General features: G+C 43.5%; 1 protein-coding gene across 3 annotated transcripts in view; it reads right to left on the reverse strand.

The window, feature by feature from the left end:
* Positions 1-22,580, reverse strand: part of PTPRR (protein tyrosine phosphatase receptor type R) — a 962,385-nt gene that overhangs the window by 440,987 nt on the left and 498,818 nt on the right. For all 3 annotated transcript variants that reach the window (XM_078673920.1, XM_078673919.1, XM_078673921.1), the window contains one exon: positions 3,646-3,908. In XM_078673920.1, the coding sequence (XP_078530046.1) occupies positions 3,646-3,908 (263 nt within the window). The remainder of the gene's footprint in view (positions 1-3,645; positions 3,909-22,580) is intronic.

A 22,580-nucleotide genomic window follows, 5' to 3' on the forward strand; every position in this document is an offset into this window, starting at 1 on the left:
AATGGCTCAACAATAGACCAATGGATGAAGAGAGAGATGGCTGAAAGTCCCTTTAAGTAAGTATATTATATTAGTAAAATCAAAAGGTCTTGGCCAACGGCAGACTTAAACAGGTCTACATACTTGAATCTGAACTCTGTTCTTGCCACGCTGCTTCTCAGCAGCACATACAACTCTTCATGTTTAGTCAGTGGAAGAAGTCGGGGCTATGCTCTGGCCATCTGGCTTTTCACATTTGGCTTTACTCTTTCAAGATTTCAACAGAACTAGCCACGTTCTAGCACACCTTCTGTACCCCACAATGAAGCACAATCAACCTCTCATTTCATGTTCCATGGAACCCCTCAGCATAAATGACTTTTGACTTTACATCACTCCAATGACTTAATATTCCGAACTCCTTGCTCCACATTCGGATATTCAGCTTTAGCACTGCATTATAATGACTACCTAGCATTGGAGAGGTGCAGTTATTTTCAGAGAATTCTCTTCTGGGGGCCAGATATTTGATTGGTTGACTAGAGAATCCATACCATACAGAATCAACCTGCAATCTTAGGACTTAAGGTATAACCTGGGTCATTTGTACTCCATAATTGCCTGCCTGGCTCACTATCCCACCTGTATGGGCAACTGCTTCATTTCAGTCTTACTAGATGTGGGAATTCTAGTTTCTTGAGAAAGATGATGTCAGGCCGAATTATTTAAATTCTACACTTTTTCATTTGCAACTCTCTTTAGGTAAAAAATATTATAATTTCTATTTCCTACCAGGTGTACGAACAGAACACATTCTTGTTACAGCACTCTTCTTAATTGTTCAAAATCTAAGCCCAGTGTGTGGGCTGTGACCCGCATTGGAATGGAGTAGATTCACTTTTCAACCGCTCCTCTCTATCCCCAAAATATTCACAGCCACTTATCGACTGCGGATTCTAAGCGACCAATAGTTGGAGTGGTCCTCACAGACTAGAGGACTGCCAGCTGTTCTTTCACAACTGCCAAACGGGAAGATCTGGTGCCCCACAGCAACCTTAGGGTTGCTCACCACACACCCCGCAGGTCCTGTTTCTGTTGGAAAAACCTCTTGGGGCTCCATGAGCACTCCACCCACATGCCATCCCACCAGTGACGAAAAGAGATTACTCAGTGGGTCGATCTCTGATATTGGTCGACCAGGAAGCAGTGATTTATGCTAAACAATTCCAACCCAATCATACCTGCCAGCAGATTCCACAGAGATGCCACCATTAAGGAGGTGTTGGCACCCAAAACGAAGATAAACAAACCACAAAATGCCCAGCCAACAACAGATATGCCCAGTGATAGACTACGCACTCCTCAGAGCCTCTCAATCATGGAAGACTTTCTACAGTAGTTTCTGCGGAACATCAAGGAAGAGGTCTTCACAATCGGATTGGATATCAAAGGCTATTGACAGGACCTTCAGATAGACATTATGGACGTTGGCTCCTGCATGCTGGCGAAATACTCCCTCCTCCGAACATAACAGTGCAATGATTCCTCAGCCAATAAAGCAGGGAAACTTCTTGCAGTGCAACTAAAGGCTCAGGCCTCTGTCCTCATAGTATAGCCCCCTCTCCCTTTTAAACATTGATATAAAACTCTTTACAGGTATCTTAGCACACTGTTTGGGCAGCTATCTCCAATAATAGATATTGACCAAGCAGGATTCATTTCTGGTCACCAGTGGGGCAATAACATAAAAAAGCTGCTGCACATAATCGAGAACGCCCAACGGAAACACAACGTCCTACTCATATCTGTTGATGCTGAAAATAATGTTGACAGGGCCGATTGGACGTTAATGCAAGGAGTCCTACAGCACATTGGTCTTGGCCTCCATCTTCTGAACTGAATTATGGTGAGCTATCTTTACCCCATAGCCAGGATTCAAGTCAATGCCACCTTGTCCATCTCAATCAACATAGAACACGTCACTAGATGGGGTGACTGCTCTATCCCCGATATTTGCCCTTATACTCGAACCATTTGTCAATGTAATTAAGCAGATCTGGAAGACAGTGGGGGCCTCCTTCCGCAGGTTTAAACTTACAATGTTCGCTGATGACATCAAGCCATCACTGATTCCTTGATCTCTGTGCCACATGTTCATGGTAGAACTTCAGTTTTCAGTCTATTTCTAATTTTAGGATTAACCTTAGCAAATCAGAGGTGCTGTTACAACATCCCAAGCCAGACCAAATGCAGGCACTGACAAGCTCATTTCCATCCCAAGGTCTAGTGATTCTTGACTTAACTGGGGAACACTCTAATGAAATAGCTTAGCAAGTGGTAACCCTGACCTACGCTAAAAGGATCACTGCCTGAGACAAGACTTCCAGAAATGGTATAGTAAACATTTCTCCTGGTTGGGGCGCTTAGCGGTCGTCAAAATGAGGGTCCTCCCCCCAAATCCTCTACTTGTTTCAGACTATTACTCTCCCTCTCTTGCCTGCGCTGATTAAACAGCTGCATACCCTGATAAACGCAGGAAAAATACAGTAGTTAGAAACCAGCGTTCTGAGCGATGTCTGTGAACACATTTTTAGCAAATGTCTGAGTATTTTACTGTTGTGCACATTCGGTGGAATTTTAATGCTATCTGTTACGATTGTAGGTATGGTTTTAACTTGGTATGGTGATATAATTTTATGTAATGATTTTCATTCATTTAAAACATTTACACCATAAAAAAGAAAAGGTTATAAGACTGTGGTCTAAATAAACACATGTTTTGACTTCCAGCATTCTGAGCGATCTGCATTGTTGAGCCACTTTCAGCATTATTGAATAGGTGGGCAGCATCACACTAGACAAATATGTATTAAAAGTACTGATACGATAATCTACTGTTACCAGAACACCAGCCAGAGAAGTTGAAAACTTCAAACAACAACTAAGATATTAGGTAGAGGCATAGCCGGGGGAAGCGGAGGACAGTCCCAGAATCACATGGCAAAAATGATGACAATCTAAAACAGAATGATGTGTTACGGAACGATTTGCCAAGAATTTGGATTCACTGCTTAATTTGGTTAGTTACTTTTACAAGTGAATGTATTGCACTTGGGACTACTCTAGGGCTCTGTAGAAGAAAATATTTGAATACTAGATTGGACATTGTGAATTACTGAATATACTAAATTTTCCCTCAAATTTAACTTTTGTAGGAGACTTCAGGGCATTTTCTTAAAACATAAATTGTGTCTCTCTCAACGGTGAACGGTAGAGCCTTCTCTATAGGGCTTGATTATAGAACTGCCTAATTGTTTATAAATACTGCATGTCTGTGTCATAACATATAGTGGACATGTTGCATGCCTACTAATGGAACAGGGTTCTACAAAGTCGGTCCTGGAGGGCTGGATCCAAGGCAGATTTTTAAGATAACTACATTTATCTAAATGGGCATATGCTAAAAATCTGGCATGGATCTGGCCCTCCAGGACCGATTTTTGATTACCCTGATATAGAAAAAACTATTTATATAGTAGGTTGAGACCACATTTCTTTCATCTTCTTCAGTTTCTTTGTCACAGCCTAAAATATACTTATTAAAAAGCAGTATGGCAGGTCTGAAGCAGAGCCCCTAGCGCAGATCAGGAGCCACTAGGGTCTTACCTTTCTTGAAGGCCCACTGACTTCATCTTGAAAGGGGAGGGGCAGGTAGACAGAGGAGGCTTGATCTCGCGAGAGTCTTGGCACAGAGGATCCACGTTGACATTCACAGACTTAGGAATACGCTCTGGTTGGACCATACTGCACGCGCGCTTCCCCTCGAAGTGCGCGGTGTGCACAGGGATGGGCGACAAGTGGATCTCTTGATTTTTCTCCTTATACTGTCTGAGCGAAAACTGAATTTTTTCTTTTAACCTGTAGACAACCTACAGGAACGGAAAGCAAAGAATATTAATGCCTCGCCCGCCCACTGTCTAAACACAGCAAAACAAACACAAAAAGACAGAGCCACTGAACGAAATCATGCAGAAAAGCAAGCCACTTCCGTTCACATGAAACCTTCAAAGACTGTGTGAGGAGTTTTCCTCCCCACAAAAGACTGAATTCGACATTTAAAACACCTATTGCAGCAATCATTGCATCCTTTTGGCTTCGCTATCAAATAGCTTAATTATGTAAAATATTAGGCGACAGATGATGGAAAACAATACAATGTGAGGCATGAATGTGTTTGCCACACAAAAGAAATCCAGTGACAGTGACATATAGAACAGTACCTTCCGCTGCAAATAACGTCTGAACTTTTTGTTATCTTCAACAATATGAAGAAACCGTGTGCATTGTTTGAAAATATGTGTTTCTGACTTTTATGACAGTCGGGTAAGATGTAAAACTAACTGGAATCATGCAAGGGGGGTGAAGACGGGTTTTAATAACTTCTAATCTAATAGCAGTTGCTGACTCGGGGAATCGTCTACGTTCTTTTCGATTTACAGTACTTAAAGCCAGCTGAAATTAAATGATTTACTCGTTAACAAACACACGTAAAACGTTTTTTCACTTTGTTCAACCACTGTTAATTAATTTTGATGGCATTGTGTATGGTCCGCACATAAACAATTCACCGATCTGCAGAGTCCAAAAAAATCTCCTGCACGTGCAAGGAGTGCAGGTTTAGGAGAAGGGTGAAATGCTGAATTTGGCACGCGAGGAGTCAATTGAAGATTTCAGGTATGCTACCTGTGTAGCACAAACGCACAAAAAAGACATGCGTAAGTAGAGCCTTCTGCACAGTTAACAACAATTAAATATCTAAGGCGTTAAGCTTAATATTTCCTTACACCCAGAGATGTTAAACACAGCCACGCACGTGGCTGTCACATATTCCTCTGACATCCCCTCTTCTGAGAGTCCTTGAGAGGCCAACGACGCTTTTGAGGGTGCTGCACACTGATACAGATTTTGAAAGAGCAGAGCTGTGACCTCTTTTACCTTGAGGTATCCAGATTGTCTGCAGAAAGGACACATGGCTGTGGCAGGGCAGGGAATGCCAGTTTACCATATAAGGAGATGTCAGTCACTTGATGGCTGATGTCACGAATTGCTGCTGGCACTCAAAATCTGCAGGATGCCTTGGTAACAAGAGGTTCCTCTGTGCTGATGCTCAGGTAGGAAGTCTAGCTACCACAGTCCTATAATTCAATCACACACGAAGAAAAGGTTTCTTCATCTGGCCACACCAAAGGGAGAGTTACAGCTCACAAAATGGGTATCCCCATCAAGAGGGTGGTCTGACAGAGATCCAGTTAATGAGGGGCCTGAGTAGTCCTGTGCAGCTCACTTCCGTTTATGAGCTAACTCACAGTTGTAAGATATACTGCCTGCAGCCTCTCTAGTCGGTCTCAGAAGTTACCCATGACCCCACCAACACAAGAAGGGCAGGGACTTATACATCCAGGTAAAAGTAAATCAATGGACACATCCTGGTATGACTGCTGAAGACTTATGTAGCAAGGGACACAAAAGTATGTGCTTAGCTTGAAGAATATTACCAGCATCCATGGCAAATGGAGAACAAACTGCTCTTAACAAGACTCACAAGATAGGGCTACCAATTGGAAAACTCACAGAGTAGCACCAAGTCGTTGCCAAGGAAAACATTAATTATTGCACTCTGCTTTTAAGGTCACATGGTTACATTCTGACTACCTCACAGTGCAATTCACTGACAGTCTTTGGAGACTGCCCTATTGAGGGTTCAAAGATCTATGTGTTCACCTCCGCACAGGTAAGTGCATCCAGTCAATGGCGAGTGCCTTCATCGAAATGTCTCAAATCATCAGCCAACCAAAAATATAAACTTGCATTGGCCCTACCACATGGCTCCTCGCATACGTCCAAATTTCGACCAGTTCAACCACAGTTATGACAATGGTCACTTGAAAGGACATCGGCGCTTGCAGTCACACATCTTTATAGCCTAGGGTACCTATTCACAGCTGGTCTCAATGGGTCTGATTAAAAAAAATGTAAATCGACAATCAGGTTTATGCCTAGGTTTGAAGTATGTTGTAATGAAACAAAGATCCAGTTCCAGGTAAACTTAAGGTAGTATTTATTCAAGTAGATGGTTCCAGATTAAAGGTACAGAGAGCCCCACCAGGAGCAGCCTTCCTGCTGTTCAGCCCATTGTCCAACTGCCAGCCTCACTCATCCAACATTCCGTGATATCATCCACACCAACATTCCACACCACACTCACTGTGGCTGAGCAGCAGGTACAACACTTCTCCCTTCCTCATAGTGAACAAAAACACAAATGCAATGGTCCAAGGAAAAAAACACACAATGGTAAAAATAACATGCACAGAAATCTAAAAGGATCCATTGCAACAACCTGAAGATTGTAAAGGACAAACCAGATAGGATAAAAAGCAAGGAAAATGCAGCACAATGGGTTTGCAAGTTAACATCAAAATGCAGGAAAGCACAGGATAAAATGGCAATTTGCATGAATGTAAACATAAGGCAATGCAATAATGAAAAACGGCAATGCCCACCCATGTACTCACGATGATGAAACTAAACTCGACAGGGAAAATTAATCTTTAGGCAGAAAGACAACCTTTAAGCAGAAAGTCAACCACTACTCACATCCACTCCCTTTCCACACAAAACACACAAAACTCCCACCTTACAACACAAAACCAAACAAACCTGCAAACAATGCACAACCAACCAACCCCTTGTGCCACAAACATACCAGCTGGCCAGGCCGAAAATGAACGTGAACACAAAGGAGAACAAAGCACAATGGTGCAGAAGAAAACACACCACAGCAAGCACATGCTCAAACAAAGACAAATTCCCTAGCTTAAAGGGAGGGAGGTAAGAGAGGACAAGCACACAGAAAAACCTCAGCAACAACGCCAAAGCTAAAGGTGAAGCAAAATTCACCTACCGACCAAACAAAGGTGGTAGAGACGAGTGACTCAAAAACAAGTCGACTCCAACATGACGCCCACAAGGCTGACAAACCTATGTCAACCCACAACCACAAAAATAGTGGTAGACGAGAGAGGCTCTACAACAAGGAGCCTTCTCACACACACACACCAACAGCGAGAGGTACACAGACTCCTACGGCAACAACAAGGGGATCAACCCAAAAACACTGCCCACAAAGGTGGCAAAACTATGTCAACCCACAACCACAAAAATAGTGATAGGCTAGAGAGGCTTGGAACCTAAGAGCCTTCTCGTACACACACCCCCAACAGTGAGAGACACACATTGGCATGGGGAAAAACAAGAGTGACTTCAAGAGTGAAAGTCAACACACAAGCACATACTCAGGTGGTAAACCAGAGTGAACTAAACCCACAAGTCAACTCACACACACCACCAACAGTGTGACTTACCCCTAACAACCTTCTCACATGCATACCCCAACAGGGAGGGATTAAACAACCCCCACAACCACGCCAAGGTGGTAACCCAGGGTGTAGAAGTAACAAAAATGACAACAGAAACACCAAAACAACAGAAGATGAAACCTCCCACACACAAGAGGCAACACTGAGAGGCATTATGCCTAAAAGACTGCCCACTCACACAATTAGTTAAAATGAAATAACGTTTTGATAGTGAATGACACCCTTCAATAAAGTTAACAACACTATTTTAAGAAGTTGTTCCGTAGTTTACAGAAATCAAAATTAAATATTCCCCCCTAGAGATACAAATATGAATTCCAGAAACTTGGCGACACGACAGAGAGGTGTGAGAGTTTACAGGGTGACAACCTTTGTGCGGAAGCGGATGGAACACACTTTGGACTTGATACTTCAATAGTTCATCAATGCGCCTTGCAGTGTAATAAAAATCAGTACATACAGTGAAGCAACAGAACTACATGCTGATTGATAAACTAATCTTCCACATGTTTAATGCCCAGAGCTCTAGGTGGAACAAGGATGTAGCTTCGAGAACACCATGCAGGGGCACACGAACATGCAGGCCAAAAAGGATTGCTACAGACACTGAGGAGAGGTAACTGACACTTGCAGGTTTCAACGTTACTGCAAACAAAATTGCGGCACACAGAACTATGTAGTGCTGGGTGGCTCTAGGCACGACTGTGCAACACAGCATGAAAGCTGCCGGACACTGCACGAGAAGATGACAGGGCTCGCGCTGGCACCACTGGGGATGGAGGTTAAAAGCAGGTAAGCCAACGGTATCCAACCGTTTTTTGTTGGTGCAGCGGTAGAAAGTTTGCTAAAACAAAGAAATTACCTCAGGAGCGCCACTCACCGCACTTTAAGTCACACATCAAGTTCAGCAAAAGACGTAGGCGGGAGAAAATCGCCTCCTCCTTAAAGCACCTCTCGTATCACTCTTCCACACACGGGCTGTGGGACTCCTCTTCCTTGCAGCCCTTCTGGTCGCGCATGCTGGGGACACCTCTTCCCAGTAGCATTTCTGAAGTTGTGCTCTCCGGCGGATACAAGAGCCCTGACACAACATTGCTCCTCTTATTGACAGGGAAAAAAGGCACCGCCTCATCTCACGAAGACAGACACAGGGGCTTCTCCCACGCATAGGTCTGTTATGTTATGTTATCTGCTCTTATATAGTGCTCAAATCACCCTGGGGCATCTCGGCGCTGCCTAGAGAAACAGCACTGATAACGGCACCTGAGCTGAGGTGGAATTTTAGGACAGAAAAGCTTTTAGTTGTTTCCTGAAGGTTGCGTACAACGGAGTATCCCTCAGAGGTTTAGGTAGACTGTTCCAGTACTTGGGGGCAAGATAGGAGAACGCCATCCCTCCGGTGCGTTTGAGACGGATGCGAGGTATGTGGAGCAACCTCGCAGAGCCGGATCTTAACAGCCGTCCAGGGATGTATTTGTTCAATTTCTTTTGTAAATATTGAGGGCCTCTGCCATTTAAAGCATTAAAGGATAGGCAGCAGATTTTCCATGAGGAGCAACAAGTCCCCAGTGTCCTGTTCACCAAGGACACTGGGGACTTTTTGCTCCTCATGGACACTTCTTAAAGCTGCACCTCCCCAGATGCTCTTCCCCACACAGACAAAGGGGAACTACTCTTCTTCTACACTGATCGTGACACAGACTGGAGAGAAACCTCACACTTGTTGCTCCTGTGGAGAACTCCTCTTCATTGCACCTCTGGGGAACTCCTCTCGATGGAGACACTCACCCAAGGTAAATCAACATGGACACCTCTTCCGGGGTTACAGCAGCCAGGAAGAGCGAAAGTTCAGTGGGAGCTGGCATGCCCGTGTTGGGGCCGACCGGTCATGTGGTCACTGGAGGGGCTCAGGGATGCCAGCTTGCCGTACACGCCAAACATAGTTTCAAGAGGAGCTTCTTCAGTTTCCAGTTACTTTACGCTTCATAGTACCAGGGCATTAAGGTAGCAAACGCAGGTTCTTTCCAATAAAGTCGCAAAAATGTTGTAATGAAACGAAGATCCAGTTCCAGGTAAACGTACGGTAGTATTTATTCAAGTAGATGGTTCCAGATAAAAGGTACAGAGCAGCTCAGCCTATTCTCCAACTGCCAGCCTCACTCATCCAACAATCTGTGACATCATCTACACCCACATTCCACACCACACTAACACTGGCTGAGCAGCAGGTACAACAGAGTACATCTGCACATTTTTAAGAGTCTCAAAAAGATGTTGTGATTCTCCTGGAAAGCTACAACAGGTTCACCTATTCAGGAGTTCTCGTATATGTAATCACTTGCATGTGTCAAGCACTTGCATGTGATAACAATGTCAAGCATACGAAAAAGACAACACTCTGGGACTACACCTACTGGAAATGCATACAGAGATTCAGACTCAAACAGGGCACTATCACTGTGATTCTACCACTAACCAGGGCTCAGGTCGCACTCAAGAACACGTCTCACATCATCATCATCAAGGCAATTTTCCTATGTGCACAATAATACTCTTCCACTGGGCCTATACAGAGTCACCATAGACAAAGAATCTCATAACCAACTTTCTGCAAAGCAGTATACCATTCCGTAATTCAACTCAGACCAAAGGTCACCTCACCAAACACACCAAAGCAAAGACCAGATGCACAGAGTCTTCTATGGTAGCCAATCTCCATAGATGCCATACATTGTATGCACATAGCCATCAAGAAGCCACACAAATTGTATATGTCTGATCTACACGTGCGTTAACACCTAAAAGTTACGTCGTGATAAACTATGCTTTTCTGCATTCTAGAAAAATGTCTTGGGTTCATGGCATGATGACCCTATCCTGGCCACTATTAAAGTCTGCAAGTGTGCAAAGACCAAGACACTGGAACTGTGTGTCCTACTAGATGAGTCTCTAACATACCTAACACTGCAAAAAACCTCTTCTCAATACTCCAAAAGTCATGAACCCTGCGAGTAGCTGGTGGCTACAGATACCTCCTGAAGAGATGCTACCCTAACATACCTTGGCAAATAGGATAAAGAATACAAAAGGCAGGCCTAAATGCAATGCACTATAGAGTAGGATATTGAGTTACTCAAACAGTTATTCTTGTCACTGCATCAGAGCATACATTTAAAAGCGATGAAGTCAGCGAAGGCAGGGAATATACTATTGGTCTTCCTCATGCTCAACAACATAGCTGGCAATACTTGATTTCCTGTTCTGGATGACTACAAACAATATCATACATGGCAAAAACAACTATTACATACGCATAGAGCACTCGGGTAACTGCAACAAACCCACCATTTGGTAATAGCTGCTAAGCATAGGAAAACATCTCTCACCCTGAAATGTGTGGGTTTGAAATACAAAGATAACATTTGACACAGTTAAAACATTTTACACGAGAAATGAAAGCTTCTGAAAGCTAATGATAACAACTGTCCCAATGCAGCCCTCCCCCATGCAGCCAGCCACAACATTCTGTTGTTGTACAGTCTTGGAAATTGGGTTACTGGTCGAGGGAATGAAACGAAGCCAAACAGCAACCACAATCCTTGTCTGGGTGACACACAAGCAATCCCAAATTTACCTGTGCTTAACCCTCAGGTAGCTTGGCACAAAAGCACTCAGGGTTAACTTGGAGGCAATGTGTAAAGTATTTATGCAGCACTCCAAACAGTGATAAAGTGGTAACACAAGAAAAATCCCACAACAATTTAGAAAAATAACATTTGATTAATTATTCGAGGCCAAAATGACAAAAATACAATCAGTAGAACCAAAGATATGCAATTTTAAAGATTTAAGTGGAAAGAGTGCCTTGAAGCACATACTGCCAACTGTGGTTATCTAGGTGCAGCGGACCTGGACAAAGTAAAAAGTGCAAACTGACAGAAATGGAGTGCAGGCTGGATACAGGGACCAATTAGGCCCGCTGAACAGAGTACTTTAAATCCTGGCTTGTGGAGCATTGCAAGATCCTATGTGATGGATGCATTGCCAGTGGTTGTTCTGATTCGAAGTCCTGTGCCATCATCGAGAATGCCATTGACGAGGGACTCATGATGTGAATTCCTGCATCCAAGATATTTTGCGCACTGGTGGTTTTGAAGCAGCTGCGGGGCTGCGATGAAGTCTGTGTTGTAGTTGCGGTTGCCGTCGACGAAGGGCTTGCGATGCGAAGGCCTGAGATGAGGATGCGTTGTGCAACAGTGGATCAGAGGAGACTGTGGGCTGCAATGAGAGGTATGGCATCTGGGATGTGTCATGCTGCGGTGGTTCTGAAGTGACTGCGAGGCAATGCAACACAGACTGTTGGTTCTACTCACAGGACCACAGGTTGGCTGGCAGAGCACCTTCAGGTCCACTTCAAAGGGTACTGGACTGGTGTGGCACCACTTGGAGGGTAGGAAGCAAAGCAGAGTCCAGGTCCTGGGTTCAAGGTAGTTGGAGCCTTCTCTGTCGCTATGGCTCTAATCGGGAGGCAAGCCAACTAGCCCTTGGAGTCACTCTTGTGGGCCTGGCTTCAACTGCAAGTTCACAGTAGCAGTCCTTCTCACAGAGCAACACAGCTGTCCTAAGTTTTCCACAGGTCCAGAGGTGTACTGAAGAGTTGGGTCTGAGGATCAATTATTTCTACCTGGTGCCCACTTTGAAGGTTCTGGACGTTTCCACCCTCAGAGGTGCTTGGAATTTCCTGCCTCCCTACCCTAGCCCCACTTGTCTGGAGTCACGAAAGTCCCTGGGCCTGATTATGAGTTTCGCGGTCTGACTGCCGAAAGACCTCGGCTGCGAGAAGACCACAGTGGTAGTGGTGTTATGACTTCCGTATTACAAGTTGATTGTGGTGGCTGTCGTATGGCTGCAGCAGTCTTGTAGCAGTGGTGAATGTATTCCCATATCTATTTATGCATGTGTGTACATTTTAATTGCACGTGTCAAATGTACACATATGCATGATACATATGGAAAATACCACCTACCCACTGCCGCAGTCCGACCCTTATGTGGGCAGTCCCGGCCATGGGTATATGGTATAAAGAGTACTTATCTGTGCATCACCGCAGACAGGGTCTTATTCCTCGGGGTGAAGATGCTGCTGTGTAGGGGAGACCTGAAGAAAGGGATCCATATCAAAATCTCCTGTGAAGAGCAGGGAAGGGGTGATTATGCACCTGAAATCCTTCGTTTCTGCCAACCCTCAGACGGTGGTCTGACGACCGCAGTCGGCTCGTGGGAAAGGTAACTTGTAATACTGAAGGCTGTGTTGCTCCTCTGTACCACCCTATGGAGGCTGCCTTCCCCAGACCGCTGCCCGGGTGGTCGGCAGGGTGCTCACTGTGCTGGTGGTCCAGCCGCGGTCTTTGCAAAGGCAATACTTCCAACTCGTGATACAGCATACAGACCGCAGAGCTTGGGAGGTCAGACCATGGGTCCATGTACCGCCAAACTCGTAATAAGGCCCTATGTCAAACCGTTTGTGAGAGTGCTCAGCCAGAGCCTTTGTGATTTGCATGTGTGGTAAGTGACATATCTTTCTATAGCGAGGACCTAGTTAATGTCAGCAGAGCACTGTATGGGTTCAAACAATAACATAATGTCAAAAAAGTGATAGATGGAATACTTGAATTAATATCAGCCACTGGCAATGACACTGGCCACATCCTACTCCATCCTTATTTTGCACACCATGCCACCTCAGGCCATATGCAAATCAATCACACTCCACACCGATAGGTCAGGTCCTCCCTGAACCACAACTCAAGCAACCTAGAACTGGTTTCCCCCTTATTCGGGCTCATCAGCCAGGTATGGCTTGGTTTCAATGGCAGAGTGTGCACAGATCCCACATCTGGCCATACCTGTGTCACTTAAGGCACCACATTGAAGTATATAAGAAAGTGATGGATGAAATGCTTGAATTACTCTCCGTTACAGATAATTACTCAGGCTGCATCCAACTCTCATCCTTATTTGCATACCATGCCATTTCAGTGGGCAAAAAATAATGGACTGGGAAGCGGCCTGACTAATTGACAGTGACTGAGACTACTTCATGTATAAAAACTATCACATTTAAATATCCAGTACTCTTGATTACAAATAGACAATTTAATTTAAAGTAGGAAGAGATAGCTAGTTTGTGAACTTTTAATGTATTTTTGTGTAAGGTTTTTTAAAGATGTGCATCTTCACCTCTTTCCAAAAATGGAGCAGCGTTAGGGTGGTCCTTATGGAGATGGTCATGTTGTTCCAAACTCTGGATGCATAGACAGAAAGAGTTCACTGCATTTTTTATCTTTTACATTTCTTAGTCTGCAGTCTAAGGATGTCCTGGCGGCGAGTTGGCCGAGTACCACTAGAGATTGTGAGCTGATCTGCAAGATAAGCAGGGGTACTGTTGGTGATAGTTTTGTAAATTATGCAGCTCATTTTGAAGATGATGTGGTCTAGCAAGGGGAATCAATGGAAGTCCATCAAGAGGGAGTGATGTTAACATATTTCTTAAGGCCCTGGATGAGGAATGCTGCTGCATGTAGGATGCCCTTGAGGGGCACAAGTGTGGAGTTTGGGAGGCCATGGAGCAATGCATTACCACTATCTAGATGCAAGGCCTTAAACAGCAGTTCTGAAGTCTCTTTTTGGAAGACACAATGTCACTTTTTTTTAGAAGAGACAGCAGGTTCCAGGTCATCTTTGTCTTTTTGACAATCTGTTAATCCAGGGTGATGTTGGTATCCAGGGTGAATCCACTTATTCTAACTGTTCTATTAACTTTGTTTCTGAAATAACCACTGTTCTAATGAGTCCATCATTTACATTCGGGCTAATTCAATCCTATAACTTACGTCCTGACAAATACGATTGGGGACTTCAATTAAGTACACATGTGTATGTGGAGGCCTTCTAAGATGGCACACCTCATTCATAAGATCCAGAGGGTGCTACATACAAATGTCAGATACTAGCAAACATGTTTGTACCCAGCCCATATTCTACAGAGCTGCCCTTGGCTGAGGCTCGACAATAATCGTGCAATTGGCTCAGATTCCAAATTCCTACATTCTGCTCTTTTGAATAAAAAACAGGCTAGTTTTAAGACCCCATCTCAGCCAGTCTATGCATGACTTCCGTCAGTCTGCTCCTACTAGGGTTGAGTTCCTGCTCATCCAGAAGATGATGCAAAGCACTAAACTAAGTTCCTCTGGAGGCCTTTGCAATTCCCACCATATCACTAAAGAAAAAAGCTTGAGGGAATGGTGTTGTTCTCCTGACAGTGTGGCTAGACTATTGGGAGTTTTGTTTTTGTAATGGCGGTTGATTAAATAAAAGGACAGGTAGTGGGGCATACTAGTATATTTATATATGCACACTTCTCAGCAAGTTTGTAGGCTTGTGATATTCTACCAAAATATGATATATAAATATTGTGGTTCACAAATATATTTTTAAGAATTCTAGTTATTAAATATCGTTTTATTATAAATATAGTTGTATATTATATTATTTTATTTATTATAGTTCTATAAAATATTGTTTTTTAGATAGTTTGGCAAATACTAGCTATTTTAGTATTGTAAGTTATCAGTATTGTAATCATAGCAATTCATTTATTTTAATATAGTTTGTAAGTTTTTATATGAGATTATTTTTTATTGAATTCGAATTGTTAATGTAGTAGTGAGGTGTTAGAAATGTAGGGAATAATTGATGGAAGATTTTTTTAAAGTTAAATTATTGTTTTTATGTAAAATTACATTTTATGTAATTTAATTTTTGATTGATAATTATACAAAGTAATTGATTCTTATAATATCATTATTTGTTGGTTTTTAACTTTTTAATTGGTTGAGAAGTTTAGTTAATTAATAAAGTGAAGTAATTAAATTTATATATATTATTAATACATGTCATTGTGATTTTTTTATATTAATTTATTTCATATTAATTTTTTATTTTTGTAATATATTTAGCAACATTGTGCAAAACATAAAGCCCCTTTGTGGGCCTATGTCAAAGCAAATGCTTGTATATTATGAAAAATCAGTAAACATTAAACGCAATTACAGCATCACATGGACTTACTTGCAGAGTGGATCTCTTCTCTTAGTAAACCACCTATCAGCCCCAACTGAGGGCGCCCATTTCTGTTGTACGTTTCTTAACAAGTATCCCATTTGGGGAATACTAAAAAACAAGCGTAATTGCAGTTCACAGACAACTTACCAAAACGAGAAAGGGAAAATGGTGAGGAGATTCAAGGCTAGAGTGTATTCTTACATGGTTCCCAGAGCAGCAAGTGAAAATGCTAGCAATCTATCTAGGGAAGCCCACCTTGTTAAGAAATGTACAACAGAAAGGTACCCTCATCAAGTGAGACTCATTACCACGTACAACTCTGAGTCAGCCAGCAGCAAAAACATGTTGTTTTCTAAGAGAAGAGATCCACTATGCAAGAAATTCCATGTGATGTAATTGTGTTTAATGATTACTGATGTTTATGATCATTAGGCCACTTGGCCAGAATTTCATAATATGCAAGTATAGGCCCATATTGTGCTTTGGCATAGGCCCACAAAGGAGCCTCATGTCATGCACAATGTTGCTACAATATCGAGCAATTGTTCAGTTTGGAACGGCCGCCTACGGAGGTCAACTGGTTTTTGTAAGCGTTTTCAAATTCTGGCTGTGCAACAAAACTTCTTAATGCCAGGCACCCGTCATTTTGCCAGTGTCTTTGAGGCTGGTGAGATAAAATTGCATCATGCCTGAACGGACAAGTTTGAAATCAGCATTAAATGATTATAGTCAGATGTTTTATGCCTTTTCACATAATTCCTTTTACAACATCACATGTGTGTGGATTAATTCCAGATAATGTTTACATTATTTTGTCTAACATTGTTGTCTGCTATTGTAAATCTATTGGTTCAACAAAGGCAATAGTATTTTTTCTATTTCCTTTTCACTGTTTGTTAGAGGCTTTTTAAAGGTGATATATTGCCATGAAAGGGGATCAGTCTGAAGGAAACACGTCGCCATTAAAACCTTATTGATACTCAGTCTTCAAGTGCAAGTTTGCGTCTTTCGACACTGGAACACATTGTGGTTTTGAAATTATTCTTTTAAATATGGACATTATTGGTCTACATTTAAAAGTTTTATTAAAATAATATATGTGGGAGTAGTAGATGAGACCACTCCAAATTCCAACACTTTCCCTACTCTTGCTTCCAGTTGAAAGGCGATAGTAAGTTTGACCCCTGTTATTTTGGAAACTTCCCTACTATTGCTCAGTTTGGAGTTGGAACAGTAAATCTGACCCCTTCAAAGTCCACTATTGTTCCTTTTTTTGGAGTGAGACTTCTTTGAAACGGATAGGGAGGAACCCTCGACCTCCTCCCCATGAAGAAGGTTGCTTACCTTCCCTTATGACTGCTCCTACCGCTTGCCAACGTATGGAGGAGGAGGGCCCCCCTGACCTAGCTCCGATACTCTGGGTTCCTGCCCTCTGGCCTCCTGAGAGGTCCCCTCGACTCCCTTCGATAATGTAGCGGACCCTAACATACAGCTAGTGAGGATCATTAAATCAGGTCCATTCTGATCCCCCCCACTCCAAGTTGCCATAGTTTGGTACCCTCTTACACCACTCTTGGAGAGGCGATATAGAAGTAGGCTCCCCTCCCTCTCTACTGCTGCTACATTTTTCCTAATGTCCCCAATAGAGGGTTGATTTCATTTGACTGTGGGCTTCCGTGCTCTCTGATTATACAGTGCCTTTGAATGTATGTTTGTGCTGCATGGTATTTTTTGTTTATCATTGAAAAACTAATACAAATGTGTTTTAAAACAAAATGTTGCAGCTTGAATAGTAAATCTGACCCTCAGAAATCCAGCAATTTCCCTACTATTACTTCAATTGGAGTGGGAATGTTAAATTTGACCCCTATACATTACAACACTTTCCTTACTATTGATCACATCAGAGTGAGAATAGCAAATCTAGATACTCTAACATTCAGTGCCTTCCCTACTGCTGCTTCAACTGGAGAGGGAATAGTAAATATAACTCCTCCAAAGTCACACACTTTCCCTACTTTTGCTTAGATCGAAGTGGTAATATAAAATCTCCTCCAAATGTCAACACTTTCACTACTTTTGTTGATGTTGGAGTGGAAATAATATGTTTGACCCCTTCAAAGTCGTTAAGCAGTTTAAATATATATTTTTATAAGTAATTTTTTTAAATATTATATTTTTGTAACATTTATATGTTTTAAAGTTACTGTAGTGTATAATAGTACTCAATATACTTACCAATTTTTGCTGATAAAGTGGTATTTTATATTTTTATTATCAACATTTTTGACTTCACATACAAAGTATATAAAGTTGACATCTGTGTTCTCGATATCTTTGGCTATATTTTTGTCACCAATATTTTTGCTGCTGATATTTCATCAGACAACCAGGTGTGAAAATGTATGTGTGTATTTATGTGTAGCCCAGCATATAGGTTTGCATCTGTGTTTGTTTGTATGTATGCATATTTGTGGGTGTGTGCCATGTTTAAGTTGACAGTCAAGCACTTACTGAGCCTTGTGGCATTTACAAAAAATCTGGCTCAGAAGGTTCAACAACTCCATCAAGTACCAGACTGACAGCAGTGTGAAGGAATCACAGCAGTTAGGGGGCAGTTGCTATCGCCGTCATTTCGATTGCAATGTCAGAGTCAGGGTTGATCACTGCTCTCAAAAAACATTTACCTGTTTACAAGATGGTGATGGGTGAACTGGTGTTCTGCTTCCAGGTCAATGTAGGTAGAGCAGTACTTAAATAGACTTCTCGTGTCAGTCCACAGTTGGCAAAGAGCATCATTGGTGGGTTCTTCTATGCTTGCTGACTCAAGTTCGCAAGCAGCATTTTCTCTTCACTTGCACATTTGTTTTGTTCATGGGTTTCCATCCACCTGACTTTCACTGTCCTACCTCCTTCTTGGACTGTTGTCTATCTTGTCTTGAGGCATATTTTCTGCAATCAGCTAACTAGTTGCTCATCATTCCTGACTTCCACTGGGAAATATATGTGGCCTCAGTTACTTATATGGGATGATGAGTAAGACTTGATATGAACATTTACAAGCTTGATATACTTTTTGTATATTACTGATATACAATTTGTTTCATGTAGCTTCCCAATTTATTGAGATGGCAGCTAGTCTGGTAACAGGGTATTGGTCTAGAGGTCACTGACAAGAACCTGTGTGTCTCTTATTCTTACCTTACCTCTTTCCCGTTTCCCCTATAACCTGTAGTGAGAAATGATGTTCTATAGGTATCTTACACACTGATAATGGGGAGTCAGTGGGCCATTTTCACATCCCAATATAGATCTTAAAGTCTTGACAGAGAAAGGTGCCAAGGCATATCGTAATCATGGTGTTTACATATGGCATGGGGCAGCCATCCCTAGCATTTGATGGAAAGGCCATTTGTCACATACAGTGGACAAAGCAGATCTATGTTAAGAATGCCTAGCATATGTTAATCATCTGTGTCAAAAGGTGATGGGAACTCATTCTGGCACCTTATGGCCATCCTTGTCACATTAATGTTAGTTAACTGTATTAAGTGCTTGCTGTTGACACATGAATGTGACCTAGAAGTTTGCAAACGCTGTGAACTATTAAAAATTGGTAATACAAGAACTTACCACTTGCAGTGCTGCAAACCTGTATAACTGTAGCAATAAATGCTACATAAAACATGTGATTGCTATTTGAGTGCTTAGAAACTGCAAAATTATATTTAAAAAAAGATAATATTGTGACATGTGGTGGCCAGCCCTTATATAGTGCAATTATCTCTGGCTCCTAAAAACCATCTGTGCAAAATGGTAGGCATGGTATTTCTGACATACAGTGTCCATCACTTACATATTATGACCATCCCTCTAATAGAGTTGTAGGGGCTAACCTGGCCCCTGATGTCATTCTGTTATATTGTGGCATTCGTGGACCTACATGAAATGACCAACATACGATGGGCAGGGCATCCTTGGCATAGAGTTCACATCCCTGGCATCTACTGTTCGTGGCACCTTCATGTCCAGCCCCCTTTCCAATACTAAGAGGATTGCCCCTAGGATGGATTCTGTCATTTTAACAGAATTCTATTTTTATTTAGAGCCTCCTGGAGACTTGGGGGCAGCAGAACGCAGGATCTCCATTCATCACTATGTTGACAACACTCAATTATATTTTAATGTGTCATGTTAAGCTAATATCATTCAACTGCAGGAGTATGTGTCAAACATTGGAGCCTCAGTGCCTCCAGGCTGTCTGACATTAAATCCCAATAACATTGAAGCCTGGGTGCCTCAAGAATGTCTGAAACTAAGTCCAAAAAGACAGAATATACCTTTCTCTCTTCAGGTCAGTGTAAACTCCCATCTCTGTGTTGGCATTCGTTGCTTACCCGAAATAGCACCTCTTCTTTGCTAATTGATTCTGCCAAACCTCATGAGTCTTGTGTGAGAAGTTGGCCTGGTATATGATGCTCACTAGTTCTAGTGATCACCTTGTACCATGCCAAGCAACCCTTATGGTGCAGGTTGTAAAGTCAACCTTATAGACAAGCTATCCTAGGGGTAGCATGGACTAAGCAGTCTTAGGTTAAACTCTGTAAAGGCATGTGAAGCAAGCTGTTTTACCATACACAATCCCTTGAATACCAAATGAAAGGACACCACACAGATATATATTGAAAATATATATAGATTTATTTCTACAAATAACCCTGATACTCTTTATGAGCACAGAAGCAAATGCGTTAAAACAAAACACAGTTTAAATACACAAAAGTTGCACAATTATGGATGAGCCCTAGGGGCCACCTAAACCATATACTAAAATAGTGGTATAAGAACCACTATGGGGAAAGTTAAGAGGCCTAGGGCCTGGGGAATCGCTGGAGCTGTTCGGGACTAGCAGTGAAGAAGTCGGGAAAGGCCCGCGGGACTCGGGTGCAGTGCGGAAAGTGCACGCTTTACCAATGCAATGTCAATGGTGCGTAAAAGTTACAAAGTTAGTTAAAAAGGAACCTTCCGAGTGACCTAGAAGGACGAAACTTTAGACACAGACACTAGAGGTGTGTACCAGTGTGGGAACACCGGCGGAGCTGAGTTACCTCACCCACAGGAAGCGGGTGCATAGGGTCGAAGTAGTGTCGGGTTTCGTCACGCAGGTCAATGGGGCTTGGAGATGAAGATGCTGCAGGCGACTCGATGTGAAGAGTTCCGGTGGATCCAAGGGTGGATCTGAAGAGGTGAAGACCTGAAAGCAGAGGGGACAATGTTCAAAGTCACTAGCCAGTGACTACCGTGGAACCAGAGTGGAACCAGGCGATGTCGGGTGCAAGCAGGTGATGTCGAGTAGCTTCTCTCTGCAGCCACGTGGACACGAGGGGTCGAAGACATCCAGGAGTCGGTCACTAGCTGTCACACGCAGGCTTCTCGCTGTTGGCGGTGTCGGCAACTTGATTGGAGCAAACAGGCCTTGGCTAGTGCAAGCCACGCAGGAATCGAAAAAGGCTTGTTACTCGGACCAGCAAGGTCAGAGCAGGGGCTCCTTTTTACAGGAGCGAGGGCAAGTCTGGAGCAACCAGACCCGCAGTGTAAGTTGAAAGTTTCGTCGCCAAGATGGCCGCTAGCCACGTGGCAAGTGGACGGGATGGCGCGTCGAGTGGCACAATGCAAAAGGGCCCCACGCAGATCGTGGAGATGCTGGGGGGCTGATCTTCGGTGCAAGGGCTGCTCGAGGTTGGGGCTTCTCAAACCCTAAAGCACAGCGTCGAGGGTGCCTCTGATGCTGCGCAGTCAGCTTCTCGGGGGTCTTTCAAGAGGTCCGGTCCCACGTCTCTCGGTGCCTCCACGGGTCCCTTCTTTGCAGGGACTGTGGATCGGGTGGTGAGAAGTCTGGGAGTCTGGGTCTTGTCAGGCTCTGGGCTCGGGCTCCGGCGGGAGGCGGCGGCAAAGCAGACGTCGAGTTGCTGGTTGGTGCCTGTGTTCACAGGGTGGTCACTCCTTGGCCACAAGGGAGATTCTCTTCCGTCTTCTGTGCAGCAGAATGTCGAAGTCCAGTCTTCTTCTGTATTTCAAGTTGATTCAGGATGATCTGAAGTCTCAGGACACAGCTCCCACTCTTATTCGAATCTGGGGGGCCGGATCACCTACTAGGTCCCTCCTCTGGGTGGAACCAGGAAGGGGGGTGGTTACACCCCCTTTCCTTTGTCCAGTTTCGCGCCAGGACTGGGGCTGGAAAGCCCCAGCACCGGTTTGAACTGGCCTATGCACAGGGACACCTTGTGTGCCCCAGGCATGTCTGATTCTATTCAGCCCTGTCCTACCCAATACACAAAATCCTGTCTGGAGTGGTGCTAGCACCTCCCCAGGCAGGAAACCCTTTGTCCAAGCTGCCCTCGCTGGAAGGACTCCCAGCAGCAGGAGGTCAGACTTGTGTCTGTGGTGGCAGCATCCATTTTGGGATGCTAAGGCTCTGTTTAACTTTAACCGGGGTTCAGGCTAGGTACATGTCGTGTCCCTCTAGAAGGGTGGAATGCTACCCCGTCGCCAGAACTGGCGAGGGGGTAGTATTCCAATTCGTATGACACCTTACTCGACATGTTTTGATAAAGCCAAACCCAAGATAGCATTTAACCGTGAGGTTCATAATGCACTTAAGAGTATATGGTATGGCAATATCATGAAACAGCTAAAGGACATGGTTCCGAAAGCTGCAGACAGGCTCAGCTCATGCCAGAGCACCATCTCACATATTTCCAAGCACTCTGCCTCCAGGATTGATGAGGCCTTCCATAGGAGTGGCTGATAGGAACATATGTGTCCATTTTAGGTTACGTATAGGCATACTACACCTAAGTAAGGGGTGGTTACACCGACTTACCCCAGCTGAGTGATCAGCCAGTTGTGTCAAATGTGGAGGCCAGGCCAGGGGTGGCACAATACATGCTGCAGCCCCTGGTAGGCCTTGGAAGCACCTATGCCCTGGGTACCTGGGTACACTGTTACAGGGGCCAATAAGGTGAACCAATTCCAATT

The sequence above is a fragment of the Lissotriton helveticus genome, chromosome 1_1 (genome assembly GCF_964261635.1).
Source record: "Lissotriton helveticus chromosome 1_1, aLisHel1.1, whole genome shotgun sequence".
NCBI lineage: Eukaryota > Metazoa > Chordata > Amphibia > Caudata > Salamandridae > Lissotriton > Lissotriton helveticus.